This window comes from Mastigoproctus giganteus, chromosome 4 (assembly GCF_048544385.1).
Source record: "Mastigoproctus giganteus isolate SK-2022 chromosome 4, ASM4854438v1, whole genome shotgun sequence".
Classification (NCBI taxonomy): Eukaryota; Metazoa; Arthropoda; class Arachnida; order Uropygi; family Thelyphonidae; genus Mastigoproctus; species Mastigoproctus giganteus.
In genome coordinates, this window is record NC_143578.1 from 88,115,852 (window position 1) to 88,136,782 (window position 20,931).

A 20,931-nucleotide genomic window follows, 5' to 3' on the forward strand; every position below is an offset into this window, starting at 1 on the left:
TAGACCAGGCCCGGGCAAACTATGGCCTGCGGGCCGCATGCGGCCCACTGCACATTTTTGTGCGGCCCGCGAGCTTTAATTGTATTTTCGAAAAAAGTTTACTTACAAATTTTTTGTATTTTATGCCTTTTGCGATGCCTTTTTGAAAAATAAATCTGTATATGTAATACATTATAGAATTTGTCAACTTGTAAATTGTTTTATCATCTCTGTATTGTTCAAATTGAGATAGAATTTGAAATTGTGCACGAACCGGAGCGAGCTAACGGGCGCTTTTATAACAGTATAATTTGCGATTATAAACTAACCGCGCGAAACTACGGTAACAGACAACCGGTGATGACAACAACGGCTTTGCTGCGGTGCAGAGTAATAGAATAGGACTGCTTAACCGGCCGCAGTTCCAATCTGTTTTCTCTGACGGTCATCCCGCAGTTAGTTTTTTTGCGTTATCTTTGGTTATCATCTCGGTGCCAGTAGCGATAAAAATAATATTTACGCCCTTTTAAAAATGAATAAAAAACGAAAAATTTAACAAGAGCATCGTGTCTTCAATGAAGAGTGGAACACAAAATATTTTTTTGCTAACATAAATAACGAGACTATTTGAGTGTGTCTCAGTGTTGAAAGAGTACAATATTAAAAGACATTTCACTACTAAACATTCCGAATATGGTGCCAATTTAACTCTGGAAGCGAGAAAGAAAACTGCTGATGGATTGATTCAAAATTTATCTAGACAGAAAAATATGTTTATTCGGCTAAGGAACAAGAGGCTACTGTAGATTCAAGTTTTGTTATTTCTCATATAATTGCAAAAAGCAACAAGCATTTTTCCTGACATTAAAGACAAATTTGAGAATATAAGTTTATCTCGGCGAACTGTAGTAAGAAGAATTGAATGCATCAATACAAATTTGAATGTGCAATTATTATCAGTATTAGACTCCATAACATGGTACTTGATAGCTCTCGATGAAAGTAACGACTAAAAGAATACTGCACAGTTATTAATTTTCATACGTGGATGTACCTCTAATTTAGAAATTATTGAAGAGCTTTCAATGGAATCTCTTAAAGACCAAACAACGGGAGCTGATATATTTGAAAAATGCTTAACAAGATATCATTTACAATGGAACAAAATGGTAAGCGTAACAGATGGAGCACCAAGTTCGACAGGTAAAAATGTTGGAGCGTTAAAGAAAATTCAGGATAAAATTTGTGAAAATTATCCTGATTATGATTTAATTACAATTCATTGTATTATACATCAACAAGTATTATGTAAAAATGTGTTAAAAGTTGAACATGTCACATCTTGTATTAGTAAATTAACTAGTAAAATTTAAAATTCAGTAAAATTTAGTAATTCTAGTAAAATGCAACTAGTAAAAGTTTATTTACTAGTAAAATTAACTAGTAATTTAATTCGAGGGGCCTGAAACACAGACAACTCGTTAATTTTCTTCAAGATATTGAATCCGAGTACACAGATATTCCTTATCATAGCCAAATTCGATGGCTTAGCTTAGGAAAAGTTCTTCGGCGAGTATGGGATCTTAAAGGTGACATCATTCTATTTTTAAAACTGAAAAATATTATGGACTTTCCCGAATTAACTGATAATTACTGGATTTGTGAATTTGCGTTTATCCTGAACATCGTGATACACTTAAATACTTTCAACACCGTGTTACAAGGGAAAAATTTATACGCCCATGATATGGTAAAAAGTTTGAATGGATTTCAATTAAAACTCCAGTTGTTCCTTCGACATTTATTGATTAACAAGGTAGACCACTTTCCAATCATGAAGTTGCTGAAGATTCCAGAAAGTAAATTTTAAAAATATTGTGAAATTACCAATGCTTTGAATGATGACTCTTCACGCAGATTTGGTGACTTCTGAAAAATTGAGACAAGTTTGGCAATAGTGCACGACCCATTTTCAATAGAAATTGATAGTGCACCAAGTGAACCACAACTTCAGATTATAGATCTGCAGTGTGATACCGATTTAAAGGAATTGCACCATCATGAGGAAATCTGTAAATTTTACAATACTCTTAATTCGGACAAATTCGACGAACTTAAAGATTTTGTTATTTTTAGATCAACCTACATATGTGAACAAACATTTTCCCTCATGAATCTAAATAAAAATTCTTTACGATCAAGCATCACCGATGAACATTTACAAGCAATTTTAAGAATCTCAACTACAAAATTAACACCCGAAATTAAAAAAAATTTTAAAAGATGTAAAAGAGTTCCATTCATCTCATTAAATTCTTGGTTGTTAAGAGAATGTTTTTTTTTTGTTATATTTCTTCTTCATGATAACAAATAATATATATCTAAAAATAGTATTTTATATGCAGCCCGCCTTCTTTTTTGAATTCCTAATGTGGCCCTTCAGCCAAAAAGTTTGCCTAGGCCTGATGTAGACTGTATGTTCTAGACAGGAATGCAGTTATAGTACTAACCAGCATGGATTTTTAGGGGGTAATCTTGTCTGACCACTCTGATTGGATACTCTGATGCAATAACAAAGGAACTGGATGCAAAAAATAATCATGATATCGTATACAAAGAGCATTTGAAAAGTTTGTGGCCTGAGTATGAAGGGTTTGTTTGAGGAGTGTGGTAGCATGTTGCTTTTCAACATAGTTCTCTTTGGAGTCAATACACCTTTGTCACTGATGCTACAATGCATTTATTCCAGCTGTGAAGGCAGTTTTCTCTTGGGTTTCTAGGAATGCATCCACTGCAGCAATGATATCACATTGGTGGAAAAAAAGAGGTGCCAGCCAGGTATTTTTTTCAAATTAAGAAATAGGTCAAAGTCCAATGTTGCTAGATCTGGAGAATGAATATGGGGAATGGTTTAATATTTCAAAGTTGCACTCATGCAGTACACTGATAGACTTGTGAGCAGGCACATTGTCCTTGGGGGGAACTAGCATCCCTTGTTGAGTTTTCTTCAGTGTTTGTCTTTGATGTTTTCGTGCAAATGCCTACAAGGTCTGTGTAGTAGTAGTAGTAGTAGTAGTGGCGGCATGTGATGCAAGAAAGCAAATGTATGGGCTTATGCAGCATCAGCCAAAAAAAAAAAAAAAAAATCGCACCATTCCCTCCAAATGCCTGTCCAATTCCTCCTTAAATTTATTCAACCTATCAACTTCCACAACGGCAGATGGAAGTTTGTTCCAGCAATTAACCACCCGCTGGCTAAAGGCAAATTTCTGCACATCTATTCTACTTCTGTCCTTTCTTAATTTGAATTTATTCCCCCCTTAGGTTCCTAATCTGAACAAGTGGAAGGATCCCATGAGAATTCAGCGTGCTGAACCCATTCAAGGCCTTATACACCTCAATCAGATCACCGCGCAGGTGCCTAGTCTCCAGCCACTGCAATTTGCAGAACTTAAGCCTCTCTTGATAAGAGGATCCCTTCATTCCCCTCACCAATCTTGTTGCCCTTCTCTGTACACGCTCAAGTAAATCTACATGCTTCCTAAAATGAGGCCTCCAGACCTGTACGCAGTATTCAAGGCGTGGCCTGACCATTGCCTTATACAGAGGGATAATCACCTCCTTTTTCCTGCTAGCAAAATTCCTATATATCATTGACAAAACCCCATGACCTGCCCTGGCAGCCTGTCTGCATTGCTCAGAAAACTTCATATCTGCCTGCACAATTACTCCCAGGTCTTTTTCATTTTCTACCACCTTAAGTGTAGTACCACACAGTTGGTACGTTTCTCTGGGGTTACTTCTACCCATATGCAGTACTTTGCATGTCAAGGTTAAACTTCAGTTGCCACTTCTTAGCCCATCTGCCCAAATTATCTAGATCCTGTTGCAGTAGCAGACTGCCATTACTGTCATTAACAACCCTGCCAACCTTTGTATCATCTGCAAACTTCGACATTAAGCCTGATATACCTTCATCAATATCATTGATAAATATACAAAACAACAGTGGACCTAACACCGAACCCTGTGGGACTCCACTAATAACATTGGTCCAAGAAGAGCAGCACCCATTGATTACCACCCTCTGTCTTCTCGCACTTAACCATACTTTTATCCATTGTAGCAACTTACCCTTAATACCATTCTGCTCCAATTTGTACAATAGTCTTCCATGCGCAACAGTGTCAAAAGCTTTCCTGAAATCCAAATATATGATATCAAAATTATTTTTTGCCTCCAGTTCCTTTGTAACCACATCATAATATCCTATCAAATTTGTCAGACAAGACTTTCCCTTAACAAACCCATGCTGTGTCTGAATTATTGCTGCAGTCTTGTCTAGATGATCCTGCAATGCATCTTTAACCTGCGACTCCATTATTTACCCGGAACAGAAGTTAAACTAACTGGTCTGTAATTACTCGTGTCACCCTTCGATTCCCCTTTGTGAATTGGGGATACATTTGCACATCTCCAGTCCGTGGGAACCTCCCCTGAGTCCAAGGATGCTCTCATAATTATGGCTAAGGGTTTGCTTAGTTGCTTTTCCGCCTCCTTTAATATAACTGGATAGATCCCATCCACCCCAGGTGCTTTTCTTACGTTTAACTTCAACAGTTTCTCTTCCACTTTGCTCTCAGTTATTACGAAATCATTAAGTATCCTGCTACAATTTGATAACCTTCTGCCATTTTCAAACCTTAATAATTCCTCACGTGTGAATGTAGATGCAAAATACTCATTCAGTTTGTTTGCTATCTGAGCAGGATCATCAACAGTCGAACCATCGATGTCAAGTGGACCAATCAGATTCATCCCCTTCCTTTTAGAGTTTATATAAGTAAAGAAATCCTTGCTGTTTTTCTTAGCATCTTTTGCCAAGGATTTCTCGTAATCTGCCTTCGCCTGCCGAACCTGCTTTGTGACCTCATTACAGATTAACTTATATCTGCCATAGGCTTCTGAGTCGCTTGATAATTTATATGCATCCCATGCATTTTTCTTCTCTGTTACAAGTCTCATTAGTTCATTTGACAACCATTTAGGCCTAAACCTTGAACAATATTTCTTAATAGGTATGAAACTTTTAGTAGCATCCACGATTAATTCCTTGAATGCTTCCCACTTAGAATTTACTGTTGGTAACATCGTCAGTTGATCCCACTGTACAGAATTTTAAAACTGTCGGAGACCACTGTACTCACCTTTATGGAAGCAAAAACCCTTTCCTTTACCCCTGATGGTAATTAAATCTTTAAGTAAATCCCACGTCAGTACAATGTGATCACTGCCACCTAGTGGTTCTTTTATCTGCAAATTCCTAATACATGAATGATCACTGCTGATAACCAGATCAAGAGTATTACTTTCTCTGGTTGCCTCTCGAACATGCTGCTGCAGAAAACAATCATCCAATAAATCCACAAAAGTCTGATTAGTGTGTGAGTGCCCAACCCACAAGTTCCAGTCAATATCTGGGAAGTTAAAATCCCCCATTATAAGACATTCCAATTTACTAGCTCACTCTATTTCTCTGTACAATTGTTCATTGTACTCATTCGAGTCATTAGGCCTATAACACACTCCTACTCTTATTTTTGCTTTCGCAGTGCTTATGTCACACCAAACTGACTCAACAGTGCACTGTTCATCTATATCAACTGGATGCACTTCTTTTGATTTTATGTTTTTCTTAATTCACAGCATAACACCTCCTCCCTTCCTATCCTGTCTATCCTTTCTGTAATTGTACACATTGTACTCCCCAAATTCCAGTTCGGCATTCCTTATATCAGTGTGACACCATGTCTCTGATATCCCAACAATATCTGCCTTTGATGTCTTGACCAACACTTCAAATTCATCAAATTTATTTACTACACTTCTAGCATTGGTATACATGCAAGTATACATATGCCCCTCTAATATGCCCCTCTAACTGTATGGGTATAATATGCCACTCTAACTGTATGGCCTTTCTGATGGTAATCCACCAAAAACATTTCATCAAAATCCCAAAAAAACCAATGCTGTCTCTTTGCCAGCAAAAGGAAGAAATTGAATTAACTTTCTTTGGAGGTGGGAGAAGAGCTGTTTTTTTCATGTTTGAACTGCTTCTTTGTCTCTGGCTGAAAGTGATGGACCTATATCTCATCCATGGTCACAAATCTTGAAAGAAATTTACTGTATCTGCTTGAAAATGATTCAGATATTCACTTGAGTGTTCTGTTCTTGTTGCATTTTTGATCTGCTCTCAGTGGGTCACTTTGGGACCCATTGTGCTGATAGCTTTTTTATAGCAAGATCCTCTATTATTATGTGGTACACACATTCAAATGAGATCCCCCAGATCCTGGCAATGTACCAAACTGTCATTAGTCGATTTCTTTTGTCAATGCATACTGTCAATAACTTCTGGAGTGATGGACATTGCAGGTATTCCACAGCATGGATCATCTTCCAGGTTCTCTCTTACTCCCTCATTTAAATTTGTTACCCACTTCTTAACCATGGAATAGGAAGGGGCATCCTCCCCAACATTGTAACCATATACTCATGAATTGCCTTTGACTTGATTCCATTTTTTCACAAAATACAAAGCTTGTAATAATAACATGGCATTCCCAGACACGGTTCCATGTGAGTGGGATTGGGAGAGTAATCCAGTAGGAAACTTTAATTGTTAATTTAATAAAGATATGAATAAAAAATAGTTCAGAAATGCTGCACAAGTTCATTTCCAAAGGATCCAATAGATATTCCTGAGATATTTGGGTACAAAAATATCATGTCATATTTGATATGCTTATCTATAAGTAGCCTGCAAGTTCTAATATTTTTATTCAGTATGTTTATCTAGAAGTAGTTTTGAAGTTATGACACGTTTAGAAGTTGAAGAGTGGCTGACAAAGGCTCAAGTTAATTCATTCTGAGAGATTTGAGTATGTCCTCTGTGGTAGTGACACACACACACACACACACACACACACACACACACACACACACACACACACACAAACCTAATCTTCAACCATACTTTTCAGATTTATGTCTCCTTGTGTGTTTTACCTGCAAAAAAGAGTAAAGATGCCATTAGAATTTAGTTTACTCAATCATTTTGAAATTAGGTGTTCATGCAGATGCCTTGTTTCCAAACACTGCATTGACAGAACTGAAATCTTTCTTAGTAAGATCATCCTTTTCTGCCCCAACTGATCTCGTTGCTCTTCTCTGCAACTTCTAAAACAGATATGCATTCAATAATGAGGTTTCCTAAAATTGTATTCAGTATTTAAGGTGTGTGCTGTCCATTGCTTTAACATTTGTATAATTACATTTTTATCGCTGCTGGCCAAGTTGACAGAGCTTTTGATCTATCCCAGCAGCCTGTCTGCAGTATAAAGAGAACTTTGTATTGGACTGTACAGTAATGTCTAGATTTTTTAATTATTGAGTACTTGCGTTTGGTACTACCCAAATGGTATATTATTTAGGTATTACTGGAATAATGTACCATTTATTAATCCATTACTGCAATATTACTCCAGGATTACTGGAATAATATAACAGTGCATTGCCTTGCATTTATTATTGTTATATCTCAGTTGCCATTTTCCAGCCCATCCAACTGGTTTATCTAGGTCTTTTGAAGGTTTTTTTTTTTTTTTTTTATATGAAAACCCCACACCCCAGAGGTATTAGAACCTATAGTACTTAATACCATGCATTGGTTGAGATGATGAAAGAAGATATTTGTTTACATTAGACTTGAATTTTTACATATTGTAATTTTCAGGAAAGCATGAAGGGAGGTTATTCCAGAAAATGTAAGTTGATGGAAATAAATGAGGAAGAAGAAAAGTTGGTTCTGTGAGTTTGAAGTTGGACAGTAAAAGGATATTGACTGGTGTGGCACATGTTTGGATTGGTTTGGAAGAGAGAGTGGGAATTATAGAAGCTAATTCAGAAGAGATTTAGTGATGAGTCATTGATTAATCTAACTGTCTTATTTTGAATGTAATCTGGAAGCCTGAGAGAGCTTTTGGGGGCACTGCCTCAGATGTAGGAATAATATTCCATGGTAAGGTGAATTTGCTATTTGTATAAAGTGAACAGCTGTTTGGAAGAAAAGTATTGCTGAGAGTGAAAGAGGAAACCCAGTTTTATATATGCAGAGGAAGCCATATTTGTGATAAGCTTATACGAGTAAGAGACTAGAAGTCATAGTAATCCCCAATAGAGATATGTGATCTTGTCTAGAAATCAGAGTGCCATCGAAAATAAGCATAGCAGCAGAGGAATCCTTTTTTGCGATATATAGGACAGGACTGAATTTTAGAAGGATTAAAATCAACTAAGTTATCTTTGCCTCACTGGAGATCAGAATTTAAGGAATTGGTAATGGATATCGAGAAGCTGAACTGCTTGTACAGCTTCAACTTCTCGGATTAAAGGGCAAGATTTCTCAAACTGGAAGGTGGGATGTAATGTGCTATTATCAGCAAAATTATGGATAGGATTTTTGGTCAATGGAAGAATATCATTAATATTCAAGAGTTAAAGAGTGGGAAAATAATTGAACCTTGTGGAACACCAGCATTAGTGGGAAACTTAGAAGCAGAGAGGCATTTACCATCACCTGCTTTGAGTGGTCAGAGAGAAAACTGCATATCCAGTTACAAAAAACAGTTTCCAAACCATAAGATGGAAGTAGCATATGCTGATTGATGTCATTAATCACACTGCCTAATGAGAAAATTTGGACATTAAACTTGAAATATCCAGAAATATCATTAAATGAATATGGCAATAATGCCACTGCTCCACTAACTCTTAACTCCAAAGAGAAACTGTAATTAGACAAAATTGCAGCTTGCAACAGTGGTTGTATGAATATCCTATATTCATAATTCATTTATTTAATCAAATGTCAAAGGTATATTTTTTGTAAAAAGCTATAATATTTGATATTTAGTTAAATGTCTTGCTAATATTGTTTAACTGGAAAAAAGGAAGTATATTGTAGTTTAAATTCTACCAGTTGAATTTTTAATAATCTATATGTTATATGTCCTGGGCCAAATTGACTGTTTAAATACTTGATACATATATGCATATTAAATGCTTAATATCATATAATGTGATGTATGTGATTTTTACCCACATAGCATCATAATATGATGTATAATGTTGTTGTCCTCAAAGCAGTCATATTTGCTTTTATGGTAACATATATAATGTAATGTTGGAGGGAAAGAGATTAGTTGTGAATATTTAAGCATTTGTGAATTTGCATTAATTTGATAGTTTAATTTGCATTCTTTTGGCCAAGTCAAAATTTGCCATGAGTTTAATTTACAGTGCTTCATTCCTTCTTTTAATTCATTTTTAGGTCTAAATATCTGTTTATTGTATACAGATGGAAATCAGATGCTTTATGGTATATTCCTACCATTTGTTGTTGCTACTTCACTGTTACAAAGAAATCAAAATCAAATCACACAGAAAATTTCTACATCTAACTAAACTGCTGTATGTATTTTTATATTGTGTGTTCTAATTAGGTATTCACTTAGCTGCAGCTACATGCTCATGTTCAAATCACTTGGTCACTGCAGCAAGTGCTCCTTCACATTTCTGTGGGTGCCTCCGTAGCCAGGTAGGCAGGAGCAGCAGTGCGTAGCACACGCTTCTTGATCAGACCGGGGTTCGAGCCCATGACCACCAAATACGGAGGATGCAGAAAGGTCAGGGAATGACCACCACATATCCCTGAGCAATATGGCCTTAGTTGCTAATGCTCCTAAAAACCAAATAACAAATAACAATCCCTCGCATTTCTTATTTTTATTTGTTAGCACTTTCTTTGCATAATCATGTTTTTCATATTGTAACACCAGAATAGTATGTACATATTGTGCAGTATTGTGTTTAATAGTGATATAGGAAGCTGTCCATTAGAATTTATATATAATCTATTACAAAATTGGTATTATTTATCTCCATAAGCATCATTTTATAATTACCTTATTTAATGCTATTTTTGCATGATCTCAGGAAAGAAAGCTATTTAAGAGCAAAATACAAGATACAAATCTAATTAGAATAATTATACTCATAATTATACTTGTAGAATTTAACAGAAGTATATCACAGTTTAGTGAAAAGTATAATTTTTTTGTTGAGTTTTTTTTTGTTTACTTCATAGATTTTGTGCATTATCCGTGCTGTACGTGCAAAAGTAGAAAAATTTTCATTTGAAGGAACAGAACTAAGTCTAAATCCAAATTGTTATGTGTGCATTACAATGAATCCAGGATATGCAGGTAGATCTGAGTTACCTGATAATCTAAAGGTAAGTTATCACAAATCCAATGGACTTAAATATTGTAGTAGATTAAAAAAGTGTGTTACCTAATAGGACTTTAAAATTTTATAAATAAATCACAGTATTATGCAAACATATATACTTTCTAAAATCGTCTATGGTATCAGAATCATATGCCAGCTTTAGTTTAATCATCTGAAATTAATCACAAAAAAAAAAAAAAAAGAGAGAAAACATAGTGAATCACTTTATTTTCTTATTGATAGTTATCCCAAAAAAAAAAGAGATTAATTGCGCTCAGAATTTATCATGAACCAACTCTTTCAGCAGCAGGTATGGTATTGAGAAAAGTATACAGTGCTAGGAGAGCACATTTCTGCCCTAATAAAGATCTGTATATACTTTATCTTAAAAGTGTTATATGTATATTATATACAAATATATGTTTAGGAGAACTAAATATACTTATATACAAGCAGTCCTCAAAATGTGGTTGCAGACCCCTGGGAGTCCCCGAGACCCTTTCATGGGGTCTGCAAGGTCAAAACTATTTTCATAATAATACTGACGTTATTTGCCTTTTTCACTCTCATACTTTCTTTTGGCCAAGTCAAAATTTACCATGAGTTGAATTTACAGTGCTTCATTCCTTCTTTTAATTCATTTTTAGGTCTAAATATCTGTTTATTTCCAGTTGGAAAATTATATACAGATGGAAATCAGATGCTTTATGGTATATTCCTAGTATTTGTTGTTGCTATTCACTGTTACAAAGAAATCAAAATCAAATCACACAGAAAATTCCTACATCTAAATAAACTGTTGTATGTTTTTTTTTTTATGTTGTGTGTGTGTGTGTGCTAATTAGGCATTCACTTAGTTGTAGCTACATTATCATGTTCAAATCACTTGGTCACTGCATCAAGTGCTCCCCACATTTCTTATTTTTATTTGTTAACTCTTTCTTTGCATAATCATATTTTTCCTATTATTTATAAAATAATATATTATTATATTTTATAAATAATTTATTTATAAAATTTTATAAATATATCACAGTATTATGCAAACATATATACTTTCTAAAATCATGTACAGTATCAGAATCATATACCAGCTTTAGTTGATTATCTGGTGGATAATCATCTGAAATTAATCACAAAAAAAAAAAAAAAAAAAAAAAGAGAGCGAGAGAGAAAACATAGTGAATCACTTTATTTTCTTAATGATAGTTATCGCAAAAAAAAAGGTTAATTGCACTCAGAATTTATCATGAACCAACTCTTTCAGCAGGTATGGTATTGAGAAAAGTATACAATGCTAGAAGAACAAGTTTCTGCCCTAATAAAGATCTGTATATACTTTATCTTAAAAGTGTTATATGTATATTATATACAAATATATGTTTAGGAGAACTAAATATACTTATATATAAGCGGTTCTCAAAATGTGGTTGCAGATCCCTGGGAGTCCCCAAGACCCTTTCATGGGGTTTGCAAGGTGAAAACTATTTTCATAATAATACTAAGATGTTATTTGCCTTTTTCACTCTCATACTTTCAAGAGTGTATAGTGGACATGTGATAACGTCATCACTCTGATAGCTATTGGAAAATGTGTGCTTATGTATTCTTATGTTTTCTAGAATTTTCTAAGGTAGTAAGCCTAAAGTTTAGGGTATAAATATGTGCATTTTCAGAGATTAAATCAGTTTGTTCTCAGTACTTCTACTGTGTTCTTACTAGCTATCTTCTGTTATACTTGCTATAATCTCTGAAACCTCATTATCATCCAATAAATTGTTATTTTGAAATCCTGAAGTTTTCCTTGCACCTATACAGAAACACAAGTAATTACACTTTGTTGTCTTAATTTGGAATAATATATTAAAATCTTTTTCGAATGCTTTTCTAAATTTTTAAAATTTATCTAATACTGTCGTTATTTTAGAATTTAATAATATTTTATTCTAAAATAACAACAGTATTAGATCAAATTTAAAAATTTAGAAAAGTATCTTTTCTCAGCTTTATAGATGTTAATAGTTTACCTTATTGTGTCTTATGCAACAGGACATTTTCGAATAGTATTATGGTGCCAGTTAAATTGCGGCATCATTTTAAGACCAATCATTCAGAGTTTAAAGAAAAGGAAATTGAATATTTTAAATGTAGACATGATGAGCACTTTAAAAGCCAAAAATTGTTTGTTACAGCTTTTCAGAATTGAAATGAAAAAGCCACTGAAGCATCTTGCAGGGTAAGTTATCATATTGCACTGGTCGGACAAGCACATACAATTGCTGAAAAAGAGTAGGCTAAGGTAAAGAAAGCCTGCACGAGAAGCATGCAAAAATTCAATGAAATTTACCAGTAAAAGTACTTTGCTGTAACAGCATTTGTATTGTTGCTCATTTGGTAAACAGACGGTGGGTGTTATTGGTCTAGAGTAGAAGTTGAATCCCACGGGAGCTTGACACCCTTCCGAAGTGGAGACGGGGTAACCTGGCCTTTTTTCTTTAGAATCACTAATTGAATCACGAACAGAGTCATATTGGAAGTTCTGGCATCGTAAAAAAATGTTTGTAACGTAGTTTCACTGGACCAGTAAACTTTTTACAATTTCCTGTGATTCTCGTGTGGGCTTCCTTTGACTTTTTTTTTTTTTCTTAATAAACAGTTTATCCACTAGTCCACCAGTGATTCTAAAGAAAAAAGGTCAGGTTACCCCCTCCACTTCGGGAGGGTTTCAATCTCCCATGGGATTCAATTTCTACTCCTGACCGATAAAACCCACTGTATGTTTACTGAGCGAGCAACAATACAAATGCCGTTACGGCAAAGTACTTTTACTGGTAAATTTAATTGAACTTTTGCGTGCTTCTCGTGCAGGTTTTCTTTACCTTCGCCAAAGAGTAATAAAGCCTTGTACAGTTGACATTGCTGAATATCTGCTGGATGAAAAGTCAGTAAAAGAAATCACAGCAGTGCCACTTTCCAATGATATGGTAACTCGTCAAATTAAAGATTTAGCTGCAAACACGAAGATGAGTTAATATCTGATCTGCGAAATTCTACTTTTTCCTTACAAATGGACTAATCTACAGATGTGGCTGGACTTGCTGTTTTGCTTGTATTCGTCTGGTATTAGCACCAGCTAATCATCGAAGATCTTCTTCTTTTATGTGAATGCTTGGCAACAAACACAAATGGTGCTGAAATATTCAAAGTGTTGAATAACTTTTTTGAATCTCATGGTTTATCCTGGAACAGCTGCATTGGCATTTGCGCTGATGGTGCAAAAGTAATATAGTATAATGCACTATAGTTTGTGTGAAATGTAAAGTTTAAAACCATAGTTTTGAATCTAGTCAGTATAAATCTGTAATTTTTTTTTAAATTTTGAATTTCATTTATTCCGAATATGAGAAGTGCCCTCTAGGTAGCTAGAAAAGTAGTTGAAGCTGAAAATAGGGTATCATAAAAAAATTTAACTTTAATGTGGTTCTGCTATATTTCTTTGAATGATTATTAAGGCACTAAAAGTATAAGTAATTGATTACTTACAGTTTATTATATTTTTTTCTAAAACAGCCCTGATGATTTGTTAATTAAATGAAAGCTTCTGAAAGACTTGTATATATTTTTGTGAGGTACATTTTATAAATTTCTTCAAATCAGAGTAGTGTGTGTTCTAATACCATTCCTGATTGTCAAAGTGTATATATATATATAGGGGAAATTTTTTTCTGCATGCAAGTTGGTAATGTAAAACATTGTTTCAGTTTAACGCATCATTCATTTTATTTAATGACATGTAAACAACATATAGTGCTTAGTTAGAATGAAATGAACACCCAATCAGATAATTACAGAAGGAAGCCCTTTCATGGTAAGAGAAACTGTGTGAAATTAGTGATATTTAAATTTCAGATGATTATTTATTAGAAAATCTTTTCAGCCTTAAAGGTGAGTAAGGCTCTTGCAGTTGAGGGCATATACCAAGTAATTTTCAAAGAGGCATTGAACCATAGCAGGATTACCTTGGTGTACTTGGATTTCAGTAAAGCATTTGGCTCAGTCCTGTTTGAGACCTTACTTTACAAGCTGGAACCTGTTGGAATCAGAGAGAAAATTCTTAGATGGATTGTAGGATGGTTGCAGGGAAGGAGGAGGCAGAGGGATGCAATTAATGGTTATTCTTCAGATTGGGCTAATATAAGAAGTGGATTTTGCCAAGGATCGGTACTGGGACCAATATTGTTTTTTTTTTCTTAAATGACATCAATGAAGGGATACAGAGTATGATGTCTAGATTGGTAGCGTAGTTAATGATCAGCATCAAGCAGAACTTCTTCAGGATGACTAAAATATACTTCAGTGTTGGTCAGTAAAGCTATGTTTTAATGCAGCAAAATGCAAGGTCTTAAAATTGGAAAATAGCTATTCCAAACTAACATATACACTTTGTGGGGTTTAAATAAAAACAGTAGAGAAAAAGAGGATTTGTGAGTTATTATGTGGTCAGACACTATATTCTCTGAACAGTGTTGAAGGCAATTATTATTTTTGTTTTTTATTTTTATTTTTATTATTTTTATAATTATATCTTTAAGTAAATCCCACATCAGTACACTGTGATCACTGCCACCTAGTGGTTCCCTTATCTGCAAATTCTTAATACACCAATGATCGCTGCTGATAACTAGATCAAGAGTATTACCCTCTCTGGTTGCCTCTTGAACATGCTGCTGCAGAAAACAATCATCCAATAAATCCACAAAATTCTTGTTAGTGTGTGAGTGACCAACCCACAAGTTCCAGTCAATATCTGGGAAATTAAAATCCCCCATTATAAGACATTCTGATTTAGTAGCTTACTCTGTTTCTCTGTACAATTGTTTGTTATACTCATTTGAGTCATTAGGCCTATAAGTGACACTAATCTACCATGTGTAAAGATTCAACTATTTTTTAAAAATTTTGCAATTTAATTGAATATACCTCATTAGAAACAAATTGTATGGCTATGTTTTTGAGAAGTCACTATTTTTTGTTATCAGACCTGCAGAGTGGATTAAGAAAATAGTCAAAGTTGGAAAATGATTATGGTGAATATAATTACATCAATTATTTCTATATATACAAAGTTACAAAATAATATTAATAAAATTATACATGTAAAACAATATCACAAAAGGTGATATCGTTCACATGTTGGCACTAATGACATTAACAGTAGGTGATATTGTTCACATGTTGGCATGGCATTAAGAACATTAACAGTAGGAGATCTGAAGAATTAACAAGTATAGAGCAATACTGAGAAAAAAGTCACGATTTAATGTTACATTTGAAAGTGGGCAGCTCTTCCAAGACAGGATATGAGAGCCATGTCAATCAGTTCTGCCCTGGAGAGATTGTCCAAGGCTCATGGCAAAGAATTTTTCTCAGTGTGTGATGATGTGCAAGAGAGACTGCTTCTACAGGGATGGGCTACACTTAAATAGAGAGGGGGTGCAAGAATATTTGCAGATGCTATCGAGACAGTGTTAGGTGGGTTGAAAAACTGCTAGCTTGAGGTGGGGGGATACACAGACTAATAGATTAACAATAGCCACAGGCAGAAGTAAAAGTGATTTTCGCACTGCTTCTATTAGAACAAGCAGCATCGTGGAAAGCAATATACTAGTTGATTTCAAGGTCTGTTATGGGTCATCATGGGACAAGGAAATACATGGGCTCTGTTAGGGTAACTAAGATTAAGAATAGGGTCAGGTATATTTGCATATACACCAATGCGAGGAGTATAGTAAATAAAGTTGATGAATTTGAGGGGTGCTGGTCAAATAAATTCAGATATTGCAGGGATATCAGAGACATGGTGTCATGTCAATATAAGGGATACAGAATTTGAATATGGGGAACACCATGTAGTTGAAGATAGGAGGAGGGGGGGGGATATGTTCTTAGTTAAGAAGCACATAAAATCTGAGGCAGTGCATTCAGTGGCAAGTGCAATATTGAATTGTTTTCCTAACCACTGGGAAAACAAAAATGAGAGTAGGAGTGTGTTATAGGCTGAATTACTGTGATAAGCACGATGAACAACTGTACAGAGAAATAGAGTGGGCCAGTAAATCAGAATATCTTATAATGAGGGGATTTTAACTTTCCAGATATTGACTGGGACTTGTAGATTGGTCACAGACAGTGGCAAGACTTTTGTGGATTTATTGGATAACTGTTTTCTACAGTGTCATTTTAGAGAGACATGAGAGAGAGAGAGAGAGCGAGAGCGAGCAGTATCTTGATCGTTATCAGCAGTTACTCGTCATGCATTAAGAATCTATATTAAGAGTCAGGGTGTATTGATGTGGGATTTATTTAAAGATATTACTGCTATCAGAGGTAAAGGGAAGGGTTTTAGCTTTTGTATAGGAGATTGCAGTGGTCTCAGACACTTTTTAAATTCTGTACAATGGGAACCACTAATGACCAACAAAAAATAACTAATGACCAACAAAAAATATTACCAACAACAAATTCTAAAAATTTGGAAGCATTCTGGGAAATAATCATAAAAGCTAAAAGGCTTTTCACATCAACCAAGGAATACTGTTCAAGACTTAGACCTAAATGCATATAAGATGAACTGTTGAGACATGTGGAAGAGACAAAAAATTCATGGGATGTATATAAGTTATCAGGTGATACAAAAGTCTGTGAAAACTAGTTTTCAATCAAGTCACAAAACAAGATTAGGCAAGTCAAAGCAGATTTGGTAAGTCAGAGCAGATTACGAGGTCTCTGGCAAAGAAAGCCAAGAAAAGCAGCAAAGGCTTCTTTACTTATTTTAACAACAGAAGGAAGAGGTTGAATCACATTGGTCCACTTGATGTTGATGGTTTAATTGTTTATGAACCTGCTCAGCTTGCTAACAGGCTGAATAGGAATTTTGCATCTACATTCACAAAAATTCAAATATGAGGAATTCTTTAGGGAAGCAGATGCAAGAAGTTTATCAAGCTCTAACAGCAAGCTGAATGATTTTTTGATATCTGAGAGGCAAGTGGAAGAGAAATTGTTGAAGTTAAACATAAAAAAGCACTTGGAATGGATAGGATCTATCCAGTTATATTAAGGAAGGCAGAAAAGGAGGTAAGCAAACCCTTAATGATAATTATGAGAGCATCTTTGGATTCAGGGAAGGTCTCTGTGAACCGGAGATGTGCAAACGTATTGCCAAATCACAAAGAGGGATCAAGGGTGACATGAGTAATTACAGACCTGTTAGCCTAACTTCTGTTTCAGGGAAAATAATGGAGTCACTGGTTAAAGAAGTAATTCATGACCATCTAGACTGGAGTGCTGTTATGCTTCTGACACAGCATGGGTTTGTTAAGGAGAGATCTCTCTGACCGTTTTGATTGGATACAATGATGTAGCCTCACAAAACCCAATGCTACATCCAAGCCATATGGACATGTCTGAAGTGGTAACAGTGCATTGTTTGTACTGGTTAATGGGGCTCTGGAGAAAGCTGTGACAGGCCCAGCAAGCCGACAATGGATAAAAAGTGCTACAAAAAACAAGAAGAGTCAAAGCCAGACTGAAAATAATGGTAAACAACATAGCTTGGACACTGGACTGAAAATTGGAACACTGAATATACTTTCTTTAACAGGGAAGATAGAGGAGTTAAATGATATGATGAAGAAAAGTAAATTGGACATTTTAGGTTTGAGTGAGACTAAGTGGAAGAAAGAGGAAAGGAAATGTATGAGAGAAGGATTTGCATTATATTGGAAAGGTGCAGAAGATAAATCCATGAATGGAGCAGGCATTATTGTTAACAAGGAAATAAATGCAAGAATAAAATGAGTGGAAGGAATTAATGAATGAATAATGAGACTCACCTTCAAGTGCGAAGGAACAAATAGGACTCTAGTGCAAGTTTATGCCCCCAACAAGGAGAAGAAGACAGTGGAAGATCAAATTTGAGGAACAGCTGGAAAGGGCCATTCTAGGATGGGGTGTGGTAATTATGAGAGATTCAAATACAATGAGAATTGTAGGGAGAGAAAGAGTAGGGTTGGAGAGTGTTATTGGAACTTATGGATATGAACAAAGAAATGAAGAAGGTCAAAGGCTAGTAGATCTGTGCTTGTGAAATGGATTAAAAATAAGTAATATCTGGTTTGACAAGAAGCAAAGCCACAAGATAACGAGATATAGTTGGGATGGTATATATCAAACAGTAATAGATTATTTTATTATTGATAGAATATGGAGCAGGAAGGTGATCAATGTAAAAATTATACCCTCAGTAAGTATGGACATCAACTACAGACTGTTGGTGGCCAAATTTAGGATAAGAGTTGAGAATAAAAATTAAAAGAGTAAAACTGGACAAAAGATAAAGATTTGGAAACTGCAGAATCAAGAGAATGCAACAACTGTAGGGGAATCACCCTATTATTCCACTGTGCTAAAATCTTTGAGCGAATTCTTGAGACAAGATTGAAGAATAAAATAGAAGAGAGAATGAGGGAAAAACAGTATGGATTTAGAAGAGAAAGGTCAGTGATCGATGACATTTTGCTTAAGAGAATTGCTAGAAAGACACTGGGAGTTTGCTGAGAGCCTTTTTCTGGTATTCTTAGACCTTGAAAAGGCAAGAGATAAGAGAGGAGTTTGTAGAGTTAGAGAGAGAGAGAGAGAGTACCAAGCACAATGACAGAAGGTGCCAACGAGGAATGGGAAAAATTTTAGAAGGCGATGGTTCAAACAGCTGTAGAGGTGTGTGGGAGAACTGGAGGAATCAGAAAAGAAAGGAAAGAGAGGCACACTAGTGTAATGACAGAGTTAAGAGAAACTGAAGTGAAACTGAAGAATGATGCATTCAGGAAATTTATGAAAACAAAATTAGAAGAGGACAAAGAGATAGATATAATGAGAAGAAAAAAGAAGCAATGAGAATTATAAAAGAAGAAAAGGACAAAAATTTTACAGAATTTACATATAAATTAGAAGAGGATAGTAACGGAAATAGAAAGATGATATATGGGTTGTTGAGGAATAAGAAAAGGGACAATGAAGAATCTGGGTTCCTAGTCGATATGGTCGAAAATTAGTTATGGATGATAAAGAAATCAGGAAACAGTAGCAGGACTATTTTGCAAACCTGCTTAATGCTAAGGCCAATGGGAAGGAAGGAAGGTGTAAGAAGAGCAGAATCTACAGTGCAAAAAAGAGATCCCAGAAGTTGGTCTTGATGAAGTAAAAGAAGCAATGAAAAAGATGAAGAATGGAAAATCACTTGGAGTAGATGAGTTACCAATGGAAGTTATTAGGGCTGCAAGCAATATTGGGCTAAAATGGCTTTATGATATTATCAGCCTAGTTTGGAAAAAGAAAATAATACCATACCAAATGACTGGATAAGGGGAATCATTATACCAGTTTTTAAGACAGGGTCCAGAAGAGAATGCAACAACTATATGGGAATCACCCTATTTATTCCCCTGTGCTAAAATCTTTGAGTGAATTCTTGAGACAAGATTGAGGAATAAAATAGAAGAGAGAATGAGGGAAGAACAGTATGGATTTAGAAGAGGAATGTCAGTGATTGACTTGATATGTGCTTTAAGAGAATTGCTAGAAAGACACTGGGAGTTTTCTGAGAGTCTTTTTCTGGTATTCTTAGACCTTGAAAAGGCATATGATAGTGTGCAAGGAGAAAAAGTATGGGAAAGTTTGGAGAAAATGTTAGCAGATAGGGAGGAGGTAGTGATGATTAAAAATATGTATTTTAAAATGTGAAAATTGTGTGAGGATAAAATTTGGGTATTCAGATTGGTTTTTTTCACTGTCCAATGGACTTCGTCAGGGTAATTGTCACTACTACTTTTTATTATTGTCATGGACCTTGCAGTGGTGGATGATAAAAAAAGATGGAACAGCAGTATTTGCAGATGATGTTGTCCTTTGGGCAAACATCATCTGCAAATCATCAAGAGAAACTAAATACATTGGGAAAGAGTAGTTAGTGAATATGGTTTAAAGACAACTAGCCAGAAAATCAAAGAGATGGTGATGGGAAAGGTGAGTGTAAAAGGTGTGAAACTGGGGAAGGAAATGTTGGAAGTGGTGGATAATTTTAAGTACCTAGGGAACTTATTAACAAAGGATGGCAGTCTAGATATGGAAATAACTAGGAGAATAGCAGCTAGTCAGAGTATCCTTCTGTAATGTTAATAGCCTCTTATGGGCTAGGGGAATTCCAATGAAGTGTATAAAGCTGATAAATAGGACATATTTGGTCCCTATATTGACCTATGCTACTGAGATATGGAGGATGAATAAAAAGGATTCTAACAAAGTCCAATCAGTGGAAATTAAGGTGCTAAGGACTATGCTAGCTAAAACTAGAAGAGATAAAATAAGAAATACTGAATATAAGAATGAATTTCGGAATAGAAAGTCTGAGGAAGAAGAAGATTACATAATGTTTGAAATGGTTTGGACACATGAAGAGAATGAACTTGGACAGATTACCAAGAAGAATGTATGAGATGAAAATGGACAAGAATAGGCTGAGAGGAAGACCCAAGAAGAGGT

At 35.1% G+C, this 20,931-nt stretch overlaps 1 protein-coding gene across 1 annotated transcript in view; it reads left to right on the plus strand.

The window, feature by feature from the left end:
- LOC150086891 (dynein axonemal heavy chain 7-like) overlaps positions 1 to 20,931 on the plus strand; it is a 1,233,418-nt gene that overhangs the window by 267,505 nt on the left and 944,982 nt on the right. Inside the window, exon 16 of the mRNA XM_090372313.1 lies at positions 10,190 to 10,336. Coding sequence (XP_090228439.1) covers positions 10,190 to 10,336 — 147 coding nt within the window. The remainder of the gene's footprint in view (positions 1 to 10,189; positions 10,337 to 20,931) is intronic.